This window comes from Lepidochelys olivacea (assembly GCF_965140295.1).
Source record: "Lepidochelys olivacea isolate rLepOli2 genome assembly, chromosome: 2".
Classification (NCBI taxonomy): domain Eukaryota; kingdom Metazoa; phylum Chordata; order Testudines; family Cheloniidae; genus Lepidochelys; species Lepidochelys olivacea.
This window is the reverse complement of record NC_140412.1, coordinates 5193162-5218125: the sequence shown is the minus strand read 5'-3', so window position 1 is coordinate 5218125 and position 24964 is coordinate 5193162. Positions and strand designations below refer to the sequence as shown.

At 44.8% G+C, this 24964-nt stretch overlaps 1 protein-coding gene across 4 annotated transcripts in view; it reads left to right on the top strand.

Annotated features, from left to right (window-relative positions):
• The window catches only part of RHPN1 (rhophilin Rho GTPase binding protein 1), a 61261-nt gene that overhangs the window by 26818 nt on the left and 9479 nt on the right, over window positions 1-24964 (top strand). For all 4 annotated transcript variants that reach the window (XM_084618157.1, XM_084618159.1, XM_084618156.1 and 1 more), the window contains exons 4-12: window positions 1803-1878; window positions 2603-2680; window positions 3889-4013; window positions 4936-5102; window positions 5800-5987; window positions 8939-9095; window positions 12832-12951; window positions 22889-23083; window positions 24752-24828. In XM_084618157.1, coding sequence (XP_084474283.1) covers window positions 1803-1878; window positions 2603-2680; window positions 3889-4013; window positions 4936-5102; window positions 5800-5987; window positions 8939-9095; window positions 12832-12951; window positions 22889-23083; window positions 24752-24828 — 1183 coding nt within the window. The remainder of the gene's footprint in view (window positions 1-1802; window positions 1879-2602; window positions 2681-3888; window positions 4014-4935; window positions 5103-5799; window positions 5988-8938; window positions 9096-12831; window positions 12952-22888; window positions 23084-24751; window positions 24829-24964) is intronic.

The following is a 24964-nucleotide window of genomic DNA, read 5'->3' as shown; positions in this document are numbered from 1 at the left end:
TGTTAATGACAGACCTGGGTTAAATAACCTGCTATTGTGTAAACATGGATTGTAATAGTCCTGACCCTGTGTGACCCCCTCCAGATCTCACTCCACTGCCTTTCCTGCCTCTTTGAACCAGTCCTTTGGGAGGCTCTGTGTGTTTGCCTAGCATGTCCCTGTAAAGAGGATTAGATAAATTCCTAACTTTAAATAAACAACTGTAGGTCCATTAGGCAAGTTGTAGTTTGATAGGGTAATGTGCAAAAGAGGAGATCTGATGGAAAAATCTCAATCTACTGATTTACACCGCAAAGGGACCATCACTGAAGCAGCTAGAAGTGGGATTATAATTGCTCGGAGCTCACTTTGCTGTGCTTTCTCATCTGTACGGGAATCTTATTTGCAGATATAAGTGTGGACTTCGAAGGGACACTTGTATTTGGTTAATACTCTCTTTAGAGATGGGGGAGAGGGTCCCAAACCAAACCTTGCTAATCGAGGGCTGTACTTTGAGGGCCTGATTCTGCTCTCTCACCTGGTTACTAGGAGTTACTCTACAAGTCAGTGGAATTACAGCACTGAGTGCAGAATTGGTCCCTGTATCTCTAATAGGCAAAACCAAGTCTCTGGATGCAAATGCTTCCAAATATGGAGATTTGGTATCCAGGTCACAATCTGAACTTTCCCAGCATTGGAGTTCTTGGTTTTAGTGTTCAGATCCTGCCCACTATAGGAAGAGACTTGAGCTTTGCGCAAACTGATCTGAATCTAGATTGGGGTGGTCTCTTTGCCAAACTGCAGTGTGGCGAAGGTGCTATCATGTGCTGCAGACACAGTGACCTGCTGCTGCTATAAAGATACGGAATTAAAATTCAGATTTTTCAAATTTTAAAAGGCAGCCCTGGCTTGATAGTTATCTTGTAACCATTGAAATGCTGGCCCTAAACTATTTGGCAGGAATCCTCTTTTTAAATGTTGGTGTTGTAAACCATTTACAAGATACATATTAATGAACACTTTCCATCTTCAGAGTGCTTTACAGACATTAACTGATCCTGTGATGTAGGCCAATGTTATATCCCCATTTTATAGGTGGCAGGAACCTAAGCCATCCTAACTTCCACCCCCTTTGGCAAGTCACTTTACAGTGTCAAAACTGGGATTGGAACCCAGGAGTTGCTGGATCCCTGATCTTTGTCTGTCTCCCAAGAGCTGTTCATTAAAACACCTTAGACCATTGCAGCCAATACAGTTTCTGATCTTTTGGCTGCTTTTTTAAAATTTAAAAGTGCAACCTAAAAGCACTAGATCCTTACCCATTCACTGAAAATCATGACAGGACCTACGGGTGAGCCCAAAGCCCTCATAAACTAAAATGCTGTTCCTGCTGTGAGTTCTTTCAAAACTACCTTCACAGCTGAGAACGTTCGTGTCTGGCTTCTGTGTGCTCCCTCACAGCCTGGTCCTTTTTAAGTCAGGTGGGAGTTTTGTCTTCAACTTTAATGGAATCCTAATCAGGACCGTGGTGAAGTGACCATTAACCTGAGGCACTCGAGCCTATAGCATTTGAGCTGCCATTGAAGTAGGCCAGAGAAGAATATAAGAAATGCCCCAACGGATCATATTAATGACCCAACTAGTCTCAGACACCGGCCAGTAGTGAAAACCCACATACTGCACCTTTTGCCCTTCTAATCAGAGGTAGCATTTCTTCCTGACCCCAGCTGGTGATTACTTATGGCCTGAAGCATGAGGATCCTTTACACATATAAGATAATAGTAACTGGAAATATAAACTTGTCTGTCATATTTTGTTTTAGTGAATCTATCAGCGTCCCTATGATTCCTTTAGGGCTAAAGGAGACTAAGGAAATGGATTTAATGACCCCATTAAAGGTAAGCCTGCTTAAGGTTATTTGAGTTGACATGCTGACTAGGGTGGGGTGGCACCTCCCACCTGTATGAGTCAGCTGTCATCCTGCTGACTCCTTTTAACCTTAAGAACATAAAGGCATAAACTTCAGTATAGTTACATTATTCCTTAAATATTGAATGTACACACATCATGCCATGATTATGAATATCAGTAAGTTGCAAGTTTTCAACAGAGACCTTACATGTTATCCTTTATGGACAAATACCCTATAAGTAATGTATTTGATATAGTGAGTTTGTCAGGTCTGAGATGAGTTGTTTGCAAAGAATAGGGGACCCATTGCCAAAAGGCCTATGTGTTGCAGTAACACCAGTTTATAAAGCCTCGCAAATAATAGGCCAGATCACATCCCCTGGGCTTTTACTTACAGAGGGGATGAAAGCAGCGGAAAAGCTACCAACAAACTCTCCTGAAATCTGTTGTGGATGAGAGCCCAACCAGTTCTCCAGGAGCCCCTGTGCATAAACATGGTTTTGTTTGAAGCTTTGCAGGGTTAGGGGGTGTGGTAGAACTGCAGAGCTGTCTCCTGGCATTGTTTGCCATGTGTTTACAAAAGGCATCTACTCCTTTGCTAAGAGAGATGGTGAGCTGCTTGTTCAGTAGCCACAGAAATCAGTCACCCAACAAACTAAACCAAAAGCTTATATTTTTTCCCTGTCTCTCCCCTTACCCTCCCCTTTCCAGGATCTCATCTGTGAACATTATGGGGAAGATGGCATCTCCTTTGAAAAGGAAATCAAAGAGCTCATGGAGCTGCGGCAGGTTTGTGCGCCTCGTGTTTAAAAAGGAAAATCCATCCTGTTTTGGCTGATGCAGGAGGAAAACGGGGCTTCTTTGCAAATCACTAATTCTTCTATGGGTGAACTTTACACTTATCTTCAAGAACTCTTCTGTAGCGCTGTGTGTGCTTTATATTGTTGGGGTATGGAATTCCCTGGAGCACATGTTGAAAATGTTGCGGCTTCAGTTTATAGGTTACAAAATACTACGTTGGTGCAAGTGTCTGCCCTTGTGAGTCAAGCTTTAGGACTGGGGCCATAGTGAGCAAAGATTAAAATTGGACCATGGTTCAACCATCAGAATTATTTATCTAAAACAGGTCGGCAACCTATGGCAGGCGTGCCAAAGACTGCAAGCGAGCCGATTTTTAATGGCAGGCTGCTGAATGGAAAAAGTGCTAGAATGGAAAAAGACTAATTTTTTTATCTGTTAATTAATAATGGAACTCTACGGTTCCACCCCATATCTATTAAAACCTGTCACCTTAAATTACCTTTGAGCTGCTTCCCACACCTGCATTTGACCAGATCTCCTATTTTTCCCAAGCTTTGGTAGATTAATGTAGTTGCCTCAGCAAGGCTGCAGTAAAAACACCCTTAGCTTTCAGTTTGCTGAGGTCAGTCTTAATAATCCAGCCCAGAGCTGGACATTATCGCACTTGCCTTTCCTCTCATGTTAGGCATCATATGGGTGAAGTGGTGCCAACTATAGACCTATATGGTTAGATCCAAACATTTTATATTAAAAGGAGATTAAGGTTTCAAAGTCAAGCACTCAAAAGTTAGGAGATGCTTTGCCAGTAAATCTTACTTCAGCCCTCTTTTATCAAAATGCACAGAGCACAGACTTGAATCATCATCATATTCTATTTTTTTCCTCTGGGATCCTTACCTCATTCACTGTATAGGTGTACTGTTATTTTCTATCATGGGAAAAGAATCTCGGATATGTTCATATAGGATGAAATTCATCCCCCATGCCAAAGGCAAGGCCTCTGCACCTCTTAAATCCCACTTCTGTGCCCTCAGAATAGTGCTGAAGTGGCAATGAGTGACGCATAAGCTTATGCTCTCTCTGATCAGCAGGGAGTGTTTCACGTTAATTGTTGGTGCGCTTGCCACTGTTTCACCCCTCTTGATGTCTAAAAGCCACAGCTGCATGTGTTTACTCCTTTCCCTCCTCTTCCACAGGCCATGCGGACTCCCAGCCGAAATGAAGCGGGGCTAGAACTTCTGATGGAATATTACAACCAGCTTTACTTTCTTGATAACAGATTCTTCCCTCCCAATAAAAACTTGGGTGTCTTCTTTCACTGGTTAGTGAGGGGTTTTTTGTTCTGACCTCTAATTGTGTGTGTAGTCTTAATATTGCTGATTTTGGGGTTGAGGTTAAATAGATCTAGATGCCTAGGCCTTCTCTAGACCTTGTTCCTCTGAAGTATTTCAAAAATCTGGCCTTTTCTCTCTGTCCTCATCACTAGAAGTTGGGTTCCAGCACTACATTCCATGTGACCTTAGGCAAATCACTTAAACTCAGTGAAGTCTACAAAATGGGGATTTTAATGGTCATGTATCTTTAAAGGCATTGTAACCTCATTGCTGTCTGTAAGTGCTTTGAAATCCTTTCCAGCATGTGATGTATGTACAGTCAATGCAAAGTGTGATCACAGCATTCACAGTTTCTGTTTCAAGTTGAGCAAAACATGAACACACAGTGAGCAGCAAAGGAATCCAGAGCATAATAAATGGGGAGAGGCTTGTGTTTTTTAAACATCAGTGCCCCAGAGGTCTCCTTGTTCATGCCAAATCTTGTTTGGATGTTTTCGGGTCTGGCAGGCACCAAGGCATAGACTGCCTTGTGGAACACTCTGCAGTGGCATTGTTCCCTTTGTGGTGGATTGTCCACTGCTGACAATTTTCAGATCAAGATTGGATACCTTTCTAAAAGATCTGCTCTAGGAATTATTTTGGGGCAGTTTTCTGGCCTGTGTTACAGAGGAGGTCAGGCTAGATGATCACAGTGGTCCCTTCTGGCCTTGGAATCTATGAAATTTCAGGCCTCATCTCTGTGGCTAGCCCTTCTACCAATACAGGCATTGAAAGTGGGTGGTTTTTCAAGCTTCTGAAAAGGCTGTTCCACTTCTGGTAGGTTTGTAAATCATGCTCCAGTGGTATCCAGTGCAAACTGGAAAATCTGCATTTTAAGCTACACATTTGTCTTCTCCCCTCTGTCTCTAGGTATGACTCACTAACTGGAGTCCCTTCCCATCAGCGCGCTCTGGCTTTTGAGAAGGGAAGTGTGCTCTTCAACATTGGAGCTCTGCACACTCAGATTGGGGCAAGGCAGGATCGCACGACCCTGCAAGGGATCGACCGGGCTATAGATGCTTTTCAAAAGGCAGCCGGTAAGTCAGCTGTTTGGAGCTTTCTTGGTGATTTTTTGTTTTTGTTTTTGTTTTGTTTTCAGGAAAAAATGTCAGGAGGACTTGTTGCTCATTTCGAGTGAGAGACTTTGGAGTTGAGCGTATGCTTCGTAGGTGCATTGAGCCTGGCCGATGCCCCCTAATCCTGACCTGTAGCCCCCTGCTCTGCTATAGAACCGGAATAATAACCCACCAAATCCCAAGCTTTGCTAATGCGTCTCTCAATCCTGACCCTGTGAGAGAACCTCATGACCAGTATGGAAAGTGCATCATTCTGAGGCATGTGTGATTGGTATTGCCTCTAGTCTAAGCCCTCTGGACAGCTGCACTCATTTACCAGAATCAGACCTTGGCTTCACCAGCACATCTTAATCAGCTGTCACCCATGATTCAGAGATGCTTAAGCACTGATGGAGTCTCTAGAGCACACACAGTCGAGGCAGGCAGGAGCAATGTACCGAGGCGAGGCAGGCAGAGTTTGGAGAGCACTGAGAATGAGTCCTAACAATGTGAAGTGCCAGGCATATCAATGGCCATCATCTACTGCTCTGCTAATCCCACTGAGTGGTGGAGGTGATGGTCACTCCTACCTACATTTGCCAGTCCTCCACTTGATTTTAGAGTTGTAAGCAGAAGGGCCTTTCGCAATGTCTCTCTCCAGCTGCTTCTATTCATGCAGGTGCCTTTAACTACCTGAAGGAGAACTTCTCCAACGCCCCCAGCCTGGACATGAGCACTGCCTCGCTGAACATGCTTGTGAGACTGATGATTGCCCAGGTGCAGGAGTGTGTCTTTGAGAAGGTCACCCTGACCAGCGCCCAGAATGACTTCTTCACTCAGCTGCAGATTGCACAAGAAGCAGCCAGGGTACACATCACTGCACAGCTTCTGTTTGAACCCAGCAAAGCTGCCCATATCTCTTGGCTTTACTTAGCAGAGCTGTCTGGGGTGTGGCGGGAAGAGAAGAAAACCAGCAGGGAGGGACAAGCAGAACCCTTGAGCAAGGGAGATCTAGGAGGAAGCACAGCTGGCTTGGAGTTAGGGATGAGGCATTCCCTGTGGGGAAGCAGTGGGATGGGATGGGACTACATGGAGCTGTCATTGCTGCAATGAGCAAGGGAGGCACTGCAGGCTGTGCACGCTCGTTGTCCCACTGCGTGAAATGCAACCATTAGTCACCGCTGTCGGGAGGGGCAGCCATCGGTTTCCTGGGTACTCCGCGCCTGAATAGTGAGCTGAGCAGTTGTAAATATTGCTAAATCTTAATCCATATTTCCAAAAAATAAAGAATCCTCTGCAAGAATTGGGGCTAAGTCACACATGAGTCCTTAGCTGAAACAATTTTGTGACTGGAACTGAGTGACAGGGGATGGATCACTCAGTTACCCTGTTCTCTTCACTCCCTCTGAAGTGTCTGGCAGTGGGCTAGATGAACCCAGTATGGCTGTTCTTGTGCTCTTAAGAGAACGTGTGGGGGGATGAGTGGGGTCCCAGAGGCCTGGAGAAGGGCAAACATAGTACCTGTCTTTAAAAATGGGAACGAAAAGGACCCAGGGAATTAATTATAGACTAGTCAGCCAAACTTTGATACCTAGAAAAATACTGGAACAAATGATTAAACAGTCAGTTTGTAAGCACCTGGAGGATAATAAGGTTATAAGGAATCGATTATACTGGCTTGGCATGAATGCCTTCCTTTGAAGGAGCTACTGGGCTAGAGAATGGGGAGGGGAAGCAGTCGACATGATATATCTTGATCTTAGTAAGATTTTAACAGTCGCACATGACATTCTCATAACCAAACTAGGGAAATGTGGTCTAGATGAAATTACAATACGGCAGGTGTACAACTGGTTGAAAGACTATACTCAGAGTAGTTATCAATGGCTTGCTGGCCATCTGGCGGGGAGGCATATCTAGTGGGTCTGATCCTGGGTCCAGTACTAGTCAATATTTCACTAATGACCTGGGTAACAGAGTGGAGACGGTGGTTATAAAATTTGTGGATGTCACCCAGTTGGGAGGGATTGCAAACATTTTGGAGGACAGGATTAGAACTCAGTCACCTTGACAAATTGGAGAATTGGTCTGAAAGCAACAAGATGAAAGTCAGTTAAAACAAGTGCAAAGTACTACAGTTAAGAAGGAAAAAATCAAATACAAAATGGGAGAATAAGTGGCTAGGTGGTAGTACTGCTGAAAGGAACGGGGGGTTATAGTGGATCACCAGTTGAGTGAGGCAGTAATGTGGTGCAGTTGTGAAAAAGGCTAATATCATTCTGGGGTGTATTTAACAGGGATGTCATGTCAGACATGGCATTGGTGAGGCCTCAGCTGAAGTACTATGTCCAATTTTTGGCATCATGCTCGAGGAAAGAGGTGGACAAATTGGAAAGAGTCCAGAGAAGAGCAACAAAAATGATAAAAGGTTTAGTGTGTGTGTATAGTAGGAAAAAGGCGGGGGGGGGGCGGGCACGTTTAGTCTTGAGAGAAGCGGGGAAGGGGAGAACTGATAAATCTTCAGATAGGTTAAAGGCTGTTATAAAGAGGACAGTAATCAATTTTTCTCCGTGGCCATGAAGGTAGGACAAGAAGTAATGGGCTTAATCTGCAGCAAAGGAGATTCAAGTTAGATTTTGGGGGAAAAGATTTTGACTATAAGGGTAGCTAAATTCTGGAATAGGTTTCCAAGGGAGGTTGTGGAATCCCCATCATTGGAGGGTTTCAAGAACAGGTTGGACACACACCTGTCCGGGATTGTCTAGGTTTACTTGGTCCTGCCTCAGTTCAGGGGGGCTGGACTTGATGATCTATTGAGGTCCCTTCCATTCCTATGTTTCTGTGGTGACATAACTTCATTTTCTAATCTTACGTAAGGATAATTTGCGAATTCTATTCATAAACAGTGGTTAAGCTCCTAAATCATTCCACTTTGCACCACAGCAGTTAGTAATGCTATCCACATGTGATGTTAAACTCCCATCCAGGTGCTAAATATAGACCAAGAATATATTGTTTGTTTAAAAGATGCTCGCTCTCCAGCTATGACTCCATAGAGCCCTCCCTAATTTCTGAAGAGTCTTACAGCTCTACTAAGATGACGCTCCGGGGTGAAGCCAGGATGATATCTTAGCTTGGGATTATTAATGCTGTTCCTTCAGCTGCTGTGAATGCACTGGGTGGAACAAGTCAGGGACTAAACTGCCTTAGTTCTGGGATTTAGGAGACCTGGGGTTTATTGTGCGTGGCCTTGGTCAAGTCACTTAACAGCTCTGTGACTTAGTTTTCCGAAGCATAAAGAGAGGATAATGATCTTTACAGTCTTTGAAATCTAGAGATAAAAATGTGATATAAGTTTGACGTACTGTTATGATTTTAATTGTACTGCGTTTTATTGTAACAAACACAAGTAGTTGTGCGACAGAAGTTAGAGCTGGAAAAAGCCTGCTAGGTTGCCTGACCCACTCCCTGCTAGTACAGGATTGTTCTCTGCCAAATGTTTTGTGTTGATTTGGCCACTCTAATCTTTGTCTCAAGCGATGAGGCTTCCACCCCATCCCTCAGAAGACTATTTAGCCTCTGATTGCCAGAAACTGGGAGTGGACAAAAGGGGATGGATCACTCAATGATTGTCTGGTCTGTTGATTACCTCTGAAGCATCTGGCATTGGCCTCTGTCGGAAGACAGGATTCTGGGCTAGATGGACCATTGGTCTGACCTAGTGTGGCCGTTCTTTTGTTCTTAATCCACAGCCTCACAGTTAGACTGTTGTCTGATTGGAACCTTCTCATTAATAACGTGTGTTTTGATGGTTGCAGGTTGAAGAAGTCTACTCCTTGGTGCATCAGACCATGACCCAGGCTCATGTGAAGGATTATGTACCTTTCTCGTGGGCCACCATGGTCCATGTCAAATCTGAGCATTTCAAGGCCCTCTCCCACTACTATGCTGCCGTTGCACTTTGTGACTGCCCTTGTGAGTATCAATCCTACAGCTGACCAGCAGCCCAAAGGCGGCTGTGCTCTCACCTAAACGCTTGTTTATCTTGCATCTTTTTGTAGCATTCATCAAAGAAACAGCTCAGCACTTGGCCCCTCAAGGTTCAAATGTGGGACATGAGCAAAAATGAGGGGGACACAAAAATAACAGTGCAGGAAGCATAATGCATTGTGGGACACTTAACATAAACAGAACTATCTGAAACCTCACTTAATCTGAAACTGGGGACAGGGTGTGCAGCGGAGGTAAACTTGATACACTGCCTGCCTACTTCTTGTACAATGTTTGTAAAGGTCTTTGAGAGCACTGGCTAAAAAGTGAAATAGGAATGCAATATGATCTCTGTTTCAGAGTTGCAACAGAGACATGGGAGTAAACAGCAAGGAGAGGGCTCGTGGAGTGTTGATCCAGCACTTGCCAATCAGTGTGGTATCTCTAAGGCTGCAATAAGAAGTATTCCACTTAGCATTCTGTACCTAGCACTGCCTGTGGGTGCACTGTGCCCTCAGAGTGAAGGGGTAAGGACAGTACAGAGAGACAGCTTGAGGAAAGTTCAGTGAGGCCCTGGTCTGGGACTTGGGAGACCTCAGTTCAATTCCCAGCTCTGACACAGACTTCCTGTGTGACTCGAGGCAAGTCACTTAATATCTCTGTCGCCATTCCCCATCTGTCAAAAGGAGAATATTTCTTTTCTGCTACCTTCTGCCTGGCTTGTCTGTTATGTGTATATACACAGTGCCTTGCACAGTGGAGCACCAATCTTGTTTGGGGCGTCTAGCCAGTACAGTAATATAAACAGCTGATTTCAGAAAACATACATTTCAAAAATCAAGGTGTAAGTAATATTTTTACAATGGCACAGCTCCACAAAAGGGGCTTAGACACTGCAACACTGAGCATCACAGCACCTAACTTCAGGGTGCCAAGAAAATGACAGGAACAAGGCTGGGATCTACAAAGCCTATATAACGAATGATCAGATAGGTACCTTAGAATGGGGTCCACAAAGCCAACAAGAGGGGTGTGTTCTAAGCCCCACCCCCTCTGAGTTCAATTCCTGTTCTCCCCCAGTTATTGAATTACTAACCGAGACCGGCATTTGGTCGCCTAGGTCGCATGTGGAGGCTCATCAGAGGCTGCCTAACTCCATGTAAAACAGCGGGGGTGGGATGGAGGAAAACCTCCTTTATCCCTATGGTTAGTGTGCTCACTCGGAATGTGGGAGACTCCCTCCCGTTCAAGTCTCCCCTCTGCCTGACAAGAAGGGATTTGAACAGGGATCTTCTATCTTGCAGGTGAGTCTCCAAACCAGTTGCCTAGAGGGTATTCTGATGCAGGTCTCCCTCACTCTGCTATTGAAGTTATTCCACTTTAATTAAATGACTGGATCATTTAAATATTAATTGGGCATGACAAAGAGTTAGAATGACTCTCTTGGTTCAGGCACTTACATGAGAGATGGCAGATCCCTGTTCAGATCCCTTCCTCTCATCAAGCAGAGGGAGAACTTGAACGGGGGATTAGACCCTTGCAAACCAACAGGAGCCGACTACAAATGTGGGGTTTGAGTCAGGTATGCAAATAACTTGACACGCTCTGGTTCAGGTCAGGTTGGCAGGGTTTGGCCAGTGGTGTGTCTCACCACAGCCAGTGTGACGATCGCCACCTGGCTGAGCAGAGAGAGCCAGCTCAGCATGTTGATAAACAAGGGGTTGGGGCCTGGTGCATTCCACATTTGGCTCTGGCCCAGGCTGCCACTGCTGTTTCCTGCCCAGCAGGAGAGGGGGGTGGCGCTGACAATATGGCGATTAGGAGCCTAGCCCTCAGTGGCCCCTGCAGGCCCAAGGAGACAGCACAGCACCAGCTGGTGAGAGCTGAGACTAGGATCCCTCCCCTCTGCCCCCCCTATAGTCCGCACATCTCTGTGGGGCCTACCCAATGGGCTTTACAGGATAGTCAGGCCTGGTTTCTATCCCAAAAAGCTTACACTCTAATCCTACTTGTGGAGTACTGCCTAACAAGTAATAGGGAGGGGTAAGGTGAGGAAGGAAGAGGTTTGCAGCAATTTGGTTGGGGTTCAGGGGTGTGTGCACGTATCTGGTTCAGTTGTCGTCTGTTCTCTCTCTTCCTGCCCCCCAAGGTCTTCTTTATTGGCTCATTCCACACGGGTGTTTCAGAAGAAAGCGAGTCTTTAGCAATCAGAATGAGGAGAGGGTGCTGGGTTAGTGGGCCCGAGTTGGGAGGAAGCTCCATGAATAGGGGGTGATGATGGGGAGGGGTGGGGGGAAGGCTTGGAGAAGGCTGTAGGAGTAGCAGGTGAGGAGGGTATAATGACTGGCATCGTTATAGGGCAGTGGGGGCAAAGCAAGCCTTTTTCTAAGCACTCAGATGGTGTGTGGCTTTCGCACTGACTGTCTTAACAGTAACAGCTGGCGGAGGGGGAAAGCAAGAATCAACAGGAGAGTCCCCATGTTGCCACGTCATGCTCATTCTGGCTTTTGGGAAGGCAGCATGTCTCTGCAGTTCAGATGCCACAGCCTAGATATAATCTAGCTCTGTTGTTCAGAGTAACACATCCTTAGCCAGTGCAACAAGCCATCAATAAACTCTTTATGCCAAGATTAATCCCTGACTGGTACAGTACTTGCACAGAAAGAATCAGTATCCATAATGCCATCATGACATTGGCTGACTTCAGATTAAACAGGCTTCAGCAGGAGCTTCCAGTTAGTGTTCTGGGAACACACTGGCTTTATTATTATTATTATTATTATTTTATTATTAATATTTATTATTTTTTTAAGCCCTTCTGTTGCTCCAGATCATTTGAGCCCCGGGACTCTCTCAATTCAGGAGCCCTCCCAATCTCTCGTTATCACCTCCTATTCCCTAGAGAGGAGCTTATGCTGTAATCCTGAAGTTCATCCAGACCTGAAAAGATTAGCCACTGCTTTGGCTGAGGACTAATTAAAAAAAAAAAAAGCCAACACAGACTAGATCCGGTGCTCGAAGGGCTTGTGACAAGACTTGTTTGTTTCAGCCTCACCAAGATAGTGCTTTGATCTAGCTCAATAACAGCAGTGCAGCTGTGGCAACAGGAGTGGTGGCATGGGCCAGCCTCCCAAGTACAAGTCTGTCCAGGACCCATAGCACATACTAGAGTGGCTAGCCCGTGCCGCCACCCATGGTGCCCTGGCTCCGCTGCTGTTGTTACCCTAGCTAGCCCAAAGCTAGTTTGACTGTGTTTGTTTGCTGCAGTCACCCCTCCGGATCGCAATGTAGCCATACCCTCTGTATTTGTGACCGTGGCATATATCTCGGACACTTTTTTTTTTATTTTCATGCCTACTTTAAAAAGGAACTAAGGAAATTGGGAGACCTAGAAGGTGCCCAGATACCACAGTGATGGGTGCAGCATAAACCCTAGAGCTGGCCCAAAAACTTGAAATTTTTCATATGTTTGGTGATTTTGTAGGCTGCCCCATTAAATACACAGGCCCCCTGCCCTGCATTTGAATCTGTTAGTACAGAGGCTCTAGTGTAATTAAAAACACCGACCCTTTAAACTGTTGGAGCAATGTAGATCCAAGTGCTGCTGCAGACAGGCTATCCAGGTTCTTCTCTCATCTGCCTGGGAAATTCCAGCTATTTATGGATGAGTAATGCTTTGAATACTCCACTGAGCGTGTGTACACCTGCTTGTTTCACACAGCTGTGTCTGTTGCTGACCTCCCAGAGCACGAAAAAGCCTTTGTCCAGTTCCACGTCACCGTGCCGGAGGGACCATCACTTCATCTTGTGCTGCAAGACCAGGAGGAGCGAAGGAAACTAGGTAACTATCCTTCAGCGTAGTGAACCTCGTCAGGCATTAGCCAGGAGACAAGTTTTGATGCATGAAAAGGCCCAGTGTAGTCCTGCTACTTCCCTCTGTGGACAGCATCCATGAGGGCATGGTGAAGATGTATCGAGAAACCATGTTCAAGACGGTCCCCTCCCCAGGTCTGCCTTTTCCGTGGTGGTGGTTTGAAAGGGGCCTCTTCTGGGAAGCTGTGACTGGAACATGCCAGGTGTCTTCCTTTCTATAGTCAGACTTTTAACTATAAATCCTACACCAGCCAGGTAGGGGGATATTTATCAGGCAGGGTGTCTTGGAGGTTTGTTGCTTCACTTCTCAACACCTCAATCCTGCTTTGATGTCTTGAAGATAAGACCAGGGCATGAAAAAAGTATGTACTCCCTCACCTTTTCCTTGAATTAAGTCCATAGACTTCTGTAGAAATTTAAGCTGTCATTTAAAACCAAACAAAAACAAACAAGTTTTAGATTTTCTGGTTGCAAAGACCCTTCCAACCGTGACTGGATGTAGCTCTGTCTTCCTGAGCCTGCAGACATTTCTAGTGCCTCAGAGCCCCGAGGGCAGTATGAAAATGAAGAGAATCCTGTCACTTTAACTCTTCTGGTTGGAAATTCTATGATAGAAGCAGACACTACAGCTACTTTCAGGGGCAGGGTAACAGACATTCTCCAGTGCCTGTATCTGTGAGAGGAAATAGCATTTTGTGGGGTCCTATGTTCTTCTCTCAATAACGCTGCATTGTATCTGTTTATTTTATACACTAAACAAGTTTTTTTAACTGCCAATGCTGCAAGTGCCGCTAGGATCAGAGAGCCAAGCAGGGCTCTTTCTGGCTCGCAAATAGCCAACAAAAAAAGTTCTGCACTCGGTACTTAGTTACAAATACTGCTGGTGATGCATGAACCAGGATGGAATCCAGCTCTCTAATGTAGTGGGGTTGGCTCTCCAAGGCTAATTGGAAGCAAAAAGAGGGAAGTTTACTTCACACATTGAAGTCAGTAGTTATCACTCGAATACATCCCGGGAGAAGCTCTAAGTGTAGGTGCTTTTCAGAGTTGGACTCACTTTAATGGCCCTCTTGCACTGCATTCAATGGGTTTCTTTCACAGGATGTAATGGGAGTTGGACTGGGCTGCGAATCTGTAGTGGAACCCAGAACTTGAGCGGGAGGTGTCTTAGCATTAGGCTTCGAAGCATTAGACTTTTATTAGTAAATGTTGGGAAACGTTGATTTCACTGTATGCACACAAACTGCCGACTGTTTCCATCAACGATGATCACAATTTACAGCTAGGCAAAGTAAGAAATATGCTGCTTGAGAACTTATTAGAGTTTAGGGATATTTACTTTGTCAACATCACATGTCAAAATATACAGTGTGCTTTAATGGCTTATAAAGCTTTAACTTTTTGAATCTCAGCATCTACTCAGGGTTGGCAATTTTCCCAGGGAAAACTAGGTTAGGACAGAACGCTGGTAAATGCCAGTCTAAACTGGAAAAAAAATAAAATTATTATGAGAATATACTAATACTCATTACTAAAAATATTTAGCAATTTGATGATGATTTTGTAGTAATGTGGTGTGTTTAATTTTAATGAAAGGAAACTAAATAAGACCAAAAAAATCCTCAGCCTAAAACTGTAATCTATTGCCTTGGCTACCTCAAACTGAAACTTTGGAATCTGGGGATTCCCCCTTCTTTGTTTAGCTATGAAAATGACATGTTCGTTTACCAAACAAAGAAAGGGAATTCCCAGATACCAACACTTCAGTCTGAGGTAAACTGCAAAACTAACTGTCCGGTCCAGTACTGTCTCTTGATGTGGCTGCTGGCATACAGCAGTTGCAGCTGCATTCAGTACAGGAACTCACGTCAAAATATTTCAACTTGAACAAAAGTGGACCCCAACTGACCCAATTCATGGCTATTTTGAGGAAGCTACGAAGATGGCAAAGTTTCTTAGATGTAGAAATGGCAAAGAAAAAGTGATCAGGTGGGCAGACTGCAAAATGCAGTGGAAAGAACAAAGAGACACCGGACCAATGACTTTGGTTAAATGCACTTGAGTGTTAGACTCGGACTGTGAGGATGAAGGTACTGATAATACTGCACTGTCATTGCCAAGTACCTCAAAAGAAAGCCAGGTCCACGTCAATTAAAGACGTCAAGGAGGAAGAGTCATGGCTCTTCTTTGAGTGATGCCCCCATGGGTGCTCCACTGTGCGTGCAGCAGCACCCCCTGCACCCAGCTTTGGAGATCTTCGTCAGCCATGGCTGTTGGACTGCACATGGGCATCTCTTCTGTCTCGTGCTGTGAGCAGGACGTGCATATATAGCACTGTGGGTTCCGACTGCCCCCAGTTCCTTCTCTACCGCCTTTGGTCTGGGATGGAATCCGCAGCAGAGCCTGCTCCTCCTTTACCTTTGATAGTGCCTTACCTGTTTGGAGTTTATTCGTTAGTTCTTTCCTTCCGACTCTCCCAATTTAAAAAAAAAAGAAGAAAAATCTCCACTTTTCCACCTCCTTTGCCTCCTCATTAGTTCGTAGTTTAGGTTTTCATTTCCCGCTTCCTGCCCTTCCCAACTGGGAAGCTTTTCCCTCACCCTTATGCCTGGCACTCCCAGATTCAAGAGGGGCGTATCCTGCTAGAATGCCTTCCCAGTAACCGACAGTCACCAGCAGTACATTCACTCTCTGGGGAAGGGACACATCCCACAAAAGTGTGTGCTCACGCCAGGGCCAGAAAAGACTGGGGCATTTGCTTGTGACTTCTCTTCATGGAGAAATCACTGTGTTCAGCTTCAGAACCCAGCCCAGACACTTCCCCTTTACAGCCCTCACACTCTGCTAGGTTGTCTACTGACCCATTTGCTGTGTCTTTCTAAAATAAAATCTTCTCCTCCCCACTCTAACACAAAGAAACGGCTCCCTCGTCACCTACTGAGACACCGTGTACCAGAACTCCATCCCCAGTGAGCTTGGTTGCCTCAACATCCTCAGAGAGGTGACATAGTTCCAGGTCTCACCTGAGTACCTCTCGTACTGATGTCAACCAACAATCTAAAGACCCTACTCTGGCAGATTTGCAGCCCTCAGCATTGTCCCTAGACGTTAAAGACTGAGATGCAAGACCTCTGAAACCAGTGCCAGGTGTACCAACCAGACCTACTCCGGGCATCACAGCGCCAACAAAATTGCCAGCACCGACAACCCTACTAATGCCGACCTCCTTTTCAGCACCCACTATGTCCTTGGCACCAAGAAAATCTTCAACCCCATCAGCTGTGCCAGTGATGCTCTTCCCTCCTCCGCAGGAGTTTTGATACCTCAAAGATGTGTTTGTCTCCGAGGTGCCTGAGTCCCCCCACTCCTTGAATGTGATCTACCTCCACTGCCATCCTCATTGCTGGAATCACATCACTGTTCCCCGAGGATGGTACCTGCCTTCCCTAGTGATGTTGAGGAGGAGGAGTACTCAATCCCACCCGAGACAGTCTCACAAGGCCTCTTCTATACATTACATGCAATCCACCATTGGACCAGGCCTCTGGTATGTACCACTATGGATGCAACCCCACATGCCACTCCCTCAGTGTTGGCCATACTGGGATCCTTGGGCCATGTATAGAGAACAGTTTGGGAACACTCCCACGGACCAGATCCAAAGGCCTTCACCTTCTTCATCGGTCTCTCGCCTCTTCCCATACTGGAGGAGGAAGAAGAGGAGGAAATTCCACTGCTGCTCCACTTCTCCACTTCTTCTCCTTATGAGGCTATCATATCTCCGTCTTCTACTGCAGCTGATGATTTCAGACACTTTCAGCAGTTATTTTGCAGGCTTGCAGACAATCTTCAGATTCCTTTAGAGGAGGGGAAGGATCAACAACATAAGCTGCTCAACATCCTGCACACGTCATCGTGCTCCAAAATAGCTCTCTATCAACCAGGACCTTCCCAATCATAGAATATCAGGGTTGGAAGGAACCCCAGAAGGTCATCTAGTCCAACCCCCCGCTCGAAGCAGGACCAATTCCCAGTTAAATCATCCCAGCCAGGGCTTTGTCAAGCCTGACCTTAAAAACCTCTAAGGAAGGAGATTCTACCACCTCCCTAGGTAACGCAGTCCAGTGTTTCACCACCCTCTTAGTGAAAAAGTTTTTCCTAATATCCAATCTAAACCTCCCCCACTGCAACTTGAGACCATTACTCCTCGTTCTGTCATCTGCTACCACTGAGAACAGTTTAGAGCCATCCTCTTTGGAACCCCCTTCCAGGTAGTTGAAAGCAGCTATCAAATCCCCCCTCATTCTTCTCTTCTGCAGGCTAAACAATCCCAGCTCCCTCAGCCTCTCCTCATAAGTCATGTGTTCCAGACCCCTAATCATTTTTGTTGCCCTTCGCTGGACTCTCTCCAGTTTATCCACATCCTTCTTGAAGTGTGGGGCCCAAAACTGGACACAGTACTCCAGATGAGGCCTCACCAATGTCGAATAGAGGGGAACGATCACGTCTCTCGATCTGCTCGCTATGCCCCTACTTATACATCCCAAAATGCCATTGGCCTTCTTGGCAACAAGGGCACACTGCTGACTCATATTGAGCTTCTCGTCCACTGTCACCCCTAGGTCCTTTTCCGCAGAACTGCTGCCTAGCCATTCGGTCCCTAGTCTGTAGCTGTGCATTGGGTTCTTCCGTCCTAAGTGCAGGACCCTGCACTTATCCTTATTGAACCTCATCAGATTTCTTTTGGCCCAATCCTCCAATTTGTCTAGGTCCTTCTGTATCCTATCCCTCCCCTCCAGCGTATCTACCACTCCTCCCAGTTTAGTATCATCCGCAAATTTGCTGAGAGTGCAATCCACACCATCCTCCAGATCATTTATGAAGATATTGAACAAAATCCTGCAGAGGTACTCTGGCAAACCCCAGTGTCCATTCCGCTGACTTGAAAGGGGGCAGACAAAAAATACTATGGTCCCGTCAAGGACTTGGAATTTGTTTTTACTCACTGCATTCAGAATTCCATGGTTATCAATGCCATGCAAGAAAATACCAATCTTGACCAATACACTGTGATAGAGACTGGAAGCAACTGGATCTGTTTGGATGTAAAGCTTATGTAGCCTCTTCTCTCCAGTTTCACATATCCAATTACAAGGTTCTCATGGCTAAGTATACTGACATTTTTCAGAGTAACAGCCGTGTTAGTCTGTATTCGCAAAAAGAAAAGGAGTACTTGTGGCACCTTAGAGACTAACCAATTTATTTGAGCATGAGCTTTCGTGAGTCTTCGGTTAGTCTCTAAGGTGCCACAAGTACTCCTTTTCTTTTTGCGTATACTGACATTAACTACTCTAAAATACAGGAACTCTCTGCCAAGACCACCTTGATGAAAAACTGGGACAACTCCAAGAGCTTATCTCTGAGGGACACCTCTTAGCCCATACAGCTCTGCAAGCCTCTTTAGACTCTGTGGACGCCACCGCCCGATTCATAGAAATTGCTGCTGTTATGAGGCAGGTATCATGGCTGCACCTCTTGTAGTTTGTACCTCTTTAGAAAAGCCCAATAGAGTTTGGCCCCAAGTTATTTGTGGAGCATATGGATGACTCCCTATGCTCCCTTAAGGATTTCAGGCAACTCTCCACACTCTCGATATTTACTCTCCAGTGCCAAAGAGATGCCTGGGGAAGTATCGACTTCATCCATGACCCCGACCACTGTGTTATACCTCAGAGCAGCAATATGATACCCAACAACATCAATAGAAGCTACTTACCAAACACAGACCTATGACTTCCCAGGGGATTCTTCTCTCACACCTCCAACCAAAACAACAATTTTGAAGATGTGGATGAGGCCCCGAGAAGCCTTCCTCTGTTCCAGTCCTATCAACCATCTTTGACATCCCACCAATTTGGCAACCTCCTACCCCCTTTCTTTCCATCATGGTAGCTAATTACCTCAGATAAGTTGGTTCTGGAGGTCGTCAGGGAAGGTCATCCCTTTCCTATCTATCCCACCCTGCCACTCTCCCTCCCCGTCCCTTTTCAGGGACCCTTCTCATGAACCCATCCTAGGAGAAGAGAGAAATCATCTGTGATTGGGAGCCATAGAACCAGTCCCACCCCAACACAGAGAGGGAAGGGTTTTTACTCTCATTACTTTCTTGTCTTAAAGAAATCTGGTGGATGGAGACCAATCCTAGACCTTTGAAACCTAAATACATTCGTCAAACTGCAATGCTTCAAGATGGTTACCCTCTCCACTGTTCTCCCAGCACTGGAACAGGGGGATTGATTCTCAGCCGTTGACCTCCAAGACATGTACTTTCATATCACCATACATCCCACCCACAGATGCTTTCTCCAGTTCATTATGGGAACCGACCACTATCAGTATAAGGTACTGCCCTTCAGACTGTCGACCGCCCCTCGTGTGTTTTCTAAGGTCCTTGCAGTAGTCACTGCCTCCCTACATAAAGAGGGCATCGTCATCTTTCCACACTTGGACGACTGTTTCCTCAAGGCCCCATCTGAAACTGACACCCTTCTCACCATCCATATGACCACGAACCTTTTCTCAAGCCTCAGCCTTCGCATAAGCCTGGAAAAATCTACATTAACACCAGTGCAGAAATCGCAAGGCATTGGTACCTCAGCAAAAATCCAAATTTTTGTCATATTTACTTGCGTTTAAAGTTCAAGAAGCTTCAGATCCAAATCAGTGTTTTTGTCCACTATCAAGGAAAAAAATTCCCTTGTCACAGATTTAAAAAAAACCCCTGAAGAATATTGATATTCCATCCGACTTCATAGACCTGTTGGTGCTATTGCATCAGTGTCCAGCAAGTTCAGCAATCACAGAAAAAAATCTCTTTTCAAACTCTGAATACATCAATTCAGAATTTAGGAATAGGCTTAATCTATTTGCTGCATCAAATTTTGTCTCTTGCTATAGAATGCAGGATGGCCAAATGGACCTGGACTGCTAGTCTACGACTTGGCATGCTTCTGATTGCTCAACACTAAAACCCTACAACTCTGCATTATTGTTTTCATATAATCGAACATGTTTGACTTTTGTTTATTTAAATATTGAAAACTGAAATGAGTCACAACTTGTATAACTTCTTCTTTGAGGACAATACCAGACCAAAAATGTATAGACCTTCTGATGTTCAGCAATATAATTATGCCCACTAGAATTTTTTTATTCATACAATCCTAAATTTAATCTCTGAATCTACCTCCTTATGTAACCGCAATTAGTTTTCCTTACATATTCAAAGTGTAATGTAGTATATATTAATGAAACAGTTTTCAAAATAGAAAATGCCTTAAAGTGGGACAGAGTGGTAAAAACCAGCTCTGGTAAACACCATGCCATCCCTGCTTCTGTTGTTTAATAGTTTGTCTGACTCCTCCCATAACGTCCCTGAACTGAAAACTTAAATAGATAAAAATAGAAAAAGTGCCTAAAAGTAAACACCAGTATTATCTATCGAAAGCAGAATGTTTTTATAAAAACTAAGTCGGTTTATAGTTCAGGTTTAGGAAAGAGACCCAAGTACCTAGTTGTCTTTAAAAAGCTATTGAATATGGCTCTTATCACATCAATGGTCTGTGGTGCTTTTAACAAGTCTTTTAACAAAATGCGACTCGGTAAATCCAAGCAGATTTGTCTTAACTCCAAGTTTCAAATGCAGGTTGACTCCTAGATTTCAGGTTATGAACCTGATCACAGAGGATACTGGGGGGCTATAACTCCTATCTCTTGCTCCCTTTGATACTGATTGTCATAAAAAAGGCAAATTTATCACTTGCTTTTTCAGCTACATGTGTGTTGTGTTTTTTATTCTATTCTAACAACCATCCCTGAAGCGACTGGAACAATAGAAAGCCTGGGTCTTAAGCTCTAGTTTGTCATATCTGCTTTGCCTCTCCCCCCCACCCCCTTTTGGGTCATTGTGCATCTAAACCTGCTATGATTTAGAAAGCATGAAAAACCAAGAGACAAAGACCTGCTGGGAATAAATTCATCTTCAGCCCAAGGCTGGATTGTTCCCTACTAGCTGCTTTGCCTAGTTTAGTTTTGAAATGTTCCAAGCAAGAGGGTTTTGATCTTATCATTGTACTAGTGAGACAGATGAGAACCTTAAGTGTTCCCAACAGAACATCACAAACCAGCTATTCCAAATGACGTCTTGCTAAGATTTAGGGGGCCAGTTCCACAGCTGGTGTAAGTTGGTGTGTGGCTCCAGTTGATTTACACCAGCTGGGAATCTGGCTCTATTGCTCTTCTCTACCAAGAAGACAAGCTGGCCCTGTTAATCCTTATAAATAAAGGAAAGCGAAGACCCCAGTCTCTGCTCTTGTATGTTCCCAGGGTCCAGAGGTTAAAACGTATCCACAGGAAGGTCCCTCTTTCCTTTCTCACAAAAGAGCAGTCTTCCTCGCCGCATCTGTGGCGCATTGGGTTGTAACTTCAATGCATTTAGACCAGTGGTTTTCAACCTGTGGTCCACGGACTCCTGGGGTTCTGCAGACTGTCGAAGATTTCCAAAAGGATCCTCTGCACCCTGCATTTGAAATTTTCACAAATGAAAAAAGGTTGAAAACCACTGATTTTTTAGACCAACCGTGTAAGATGTTGTACCACCTTGTCAGGAGTCAGCACACCTTCATCTTCAACTAAGTAATATTCTAGGCAGAAATGCCAGTTCAGATAGTTGACTTTAGTTCTAAAACATGACTTAAGGCTCTCTGGGGAGTGGAGGGAGACTCTTTTATGTCCCAATGTAAAGATTAATTAGAAAGCAACATAATTATCTGAGAACTTTTCAGGACATGCCTAGGCTTGTATACTTCTTAATTGCTATTATATTTTGACTAATCCTTTGATCACGAAATCCAGACAGACCATCCCTATGTGTTTCTGTACATGATAGGAAAAAGCAGGAAGTCCATTATAGCACTTACAAAACCAAGTTCACTCCAGTGATCAAGAATCTACGAATTCCAAATAGTGGTGTGTATTTTTAATATAGATTGATCTGTTAGAAAATGAAAAATACTAATTTTAATGAATTTCTTTCTCCGAGTAGAGAACAGGGCCTAAAGATACTTGCCTTGTTAAGATCCTACAGAACAAATATTCACTTCTGAGAAACGTATAGCATAGAACCTGGTATGTCAGGTTCTGATCTTACACCTGTAAATCCAGAGTTAATTTACTGAACTGTGTTCCCATCATATGTCTTTAAACTGGAGCTACCAGAAGATTGTTTATTCTGTGGTTTATCGCTGGCCACAGGTAGCTTCTTGACTCTTTGCATCTGTGTTAATAAATTCACGGCTTAAAGCCAGAAAGGATTTAGGGACCTAGTCTGACCACGTATATAATTCAAACTTCTAAAGCCCACACAGTTACTCCTGTAAAGAGCCCAATAACTTGTTTGGCTACAGCAGATCTTAAATGACGCGTCCTAAATCGTAACTGAACCCATGTTGGGCTGAGCAATAGCCCTGCATGGGGACAGAGGAGGAAACCCTATACCAATAAAGAATTGAATTGAAAACTCCATGTCGTTGCCCAGGCCCATTGAGCACAACTACTCCTGTGAGACATAGAGGTGAGGCCTGCATGTCCATGATTGGTGCTACCTCCACTCAGATCAAAATGGAGCACTGCATGCTTGGGCAGGTCTGTGCTGCATTTGGGAGTTGCGGTTGCAGCCTGTATAGGCCCTCCTGACTTAGCTTTCATCGAGCTACCTCACCAAAAGTAGCAGTGAAGTTACTGGGACTGCTTTCTGCTGATCTGCTAGTGGCTTGGAGGGAACATACTGCTGCTTGAATTATCTGTCCTGTCAGTGACGGGCGTATTATGAATTTTGTACTTTATAGGCAAGGCTCATTTGAAAAAAGCTATCATGCGACACGAGGAAGCCATGAGGATCCACAGCCTGTGTAAGATCCTGAGGAAGATGGACATCCTCCAGGAGGTCCTCTCCTTCGCTCACAAGCGCTCGCTTAGCAAATACTCAGAAATCGATCATGAGGAAGACTTCTTCGAAACTGGAGATGCTCCCGACATTCATCGTAAGTGGGGAGCACTGTTGACAGTCTTCTTACGGTATCTTTGGTCCTTCAGGCTCCTCCTCCCTTAGTCCTTTTCTCTGCTAAATTATCTCCTTTCAAATTAAATTGGCATGTGCGCTTGCAGGAGCCATGTTGGGAGAGTTATTACTCATTGATAATGTCCTAAAGATTCAGATTTTGTCGCAGACCATGGTGACAGACATAGTGTGAAAGCCTAGCTCTTTCCTCCATTCTGAAGGATGAGAGAAGAATTTGTATTTTTGTGGCACTACTAATCCAAGAAATTTGATGCACTTCATAAACGTTAAGCTATATTTCTTCCATCTACCCCACCACCTAAGTGGGTTTGGAAGGTATTTTACAGAGGGGGAAACTACAGCACAAAGGAGGGATGTGACTTGCCCAGGATCACACAGCAAGCTGGTGGCAGAGTTAGGATTCATAAACCAGTCAGAGAACACTTCAATCTCTCTGGTCACGCAATCACAGACATGAAGGTCGCTATCTTAAAACAAAAAAACTTCAAATCCAGACTCCAGCGAGAAACTGCTGAATTGGAATTCATTTGCAAATTGGATACTATTAATTTAGGCTTAAATAGAGACTTGGAGTGGCTAAGTCATTATGCAAGGTAGCCTGTTTCCTCTTGTTTTTTCCTACCCCCCCCCCCCAGATGTTCTGGTTTAACTTGGATTTAAACTTGAAGAGTGGTCAGTTTGGATGAGCTATTACCAGCAGGAGAGTGAGTTTGTGTGTGTATGGGGGTGGGGGGGATGTGAGAAAACCTGGATTTGTGCAGGAAATAGCCCAACTTGATTGTCATGCACATTGTGTAAAGAGTTATCACTTTGGATGGGCTATCACCAGCAGGAGAGTGAATTTGTGTGGGGGGGTGGAGGGTGAGAAAACCTGGATTTGTGCTGGAAATGGCCCACCTGATGATCACTTTAGATAAGCTATTACCAGCAGGACAGTGGGGTGGGAGGAGGTATTGGTCCATATTCTCTGTGTATATATAAAGTCTGCTGCAGTTTCCACGATATGCATCTGATGAAGTGAGCTGTAGCTCACGAAAGCTTATGCTCTAATAAATTGGTTAGTCTCTAAGGTGCCACAAGTACTCCTTTTCTTTTTGCCAGATCAGATGGTTTGTTTAATACATTCTGGTATTATGCAGCAATTTCCTGAAGCGCAGTTATGTGGTGATGCAAATTGTGGGCCAAGCCATCAGCTGGAGTAAACAGGCATGGCTCCAATGACTTAAATGGAGCTAGACTGATTTACACCAGCTGGGAGACTGGGCCTGTCATGCTGGTCTGTCACCTGAGCAGGGTTGGGCTTTTTCTACTGAATACACTGTTGCTGTCCTGACATTACTAATCATGTGTTACCATAGCACCTAGGAGACACGTTGTGGCCCAGGTCCCTATTGTCTAGGTGCTGTACAAACACAGATCAAAAAGATGGTGCTTGCCCCAAAGAGCTTACAATCTGAGTATAAGACAAGAGGCAACAGATGGACGCAGACAGACGGGGCAGCACAAGGAAACAGTATTTGTCAGCATGATAGGCTGAGTCTGCTTGGCCCCCCTAGATACATACATAAGCAACAGCTCCTGGTTCACTTGTGCAAGAATGGAACATCTTTGTTTTTTCTTTTACTCTTAGCCAAAACGAATCAGAGACCAGAAATAAAATCTCCCAACTTCTCCCAGGTGAAGGTGACAGACATCTTCCATAGACTGGTATGTAACAGTGATGAGAGGAAACAGGCCAGCACGTGGGCCAGTGCCTAATACCTATCAAAACCCATGATGAAATTGCTGTGAGGTCATGCAATGGGGGGACCATTGCGTGCAGCATCTAGAGGCGTCTCCGTGG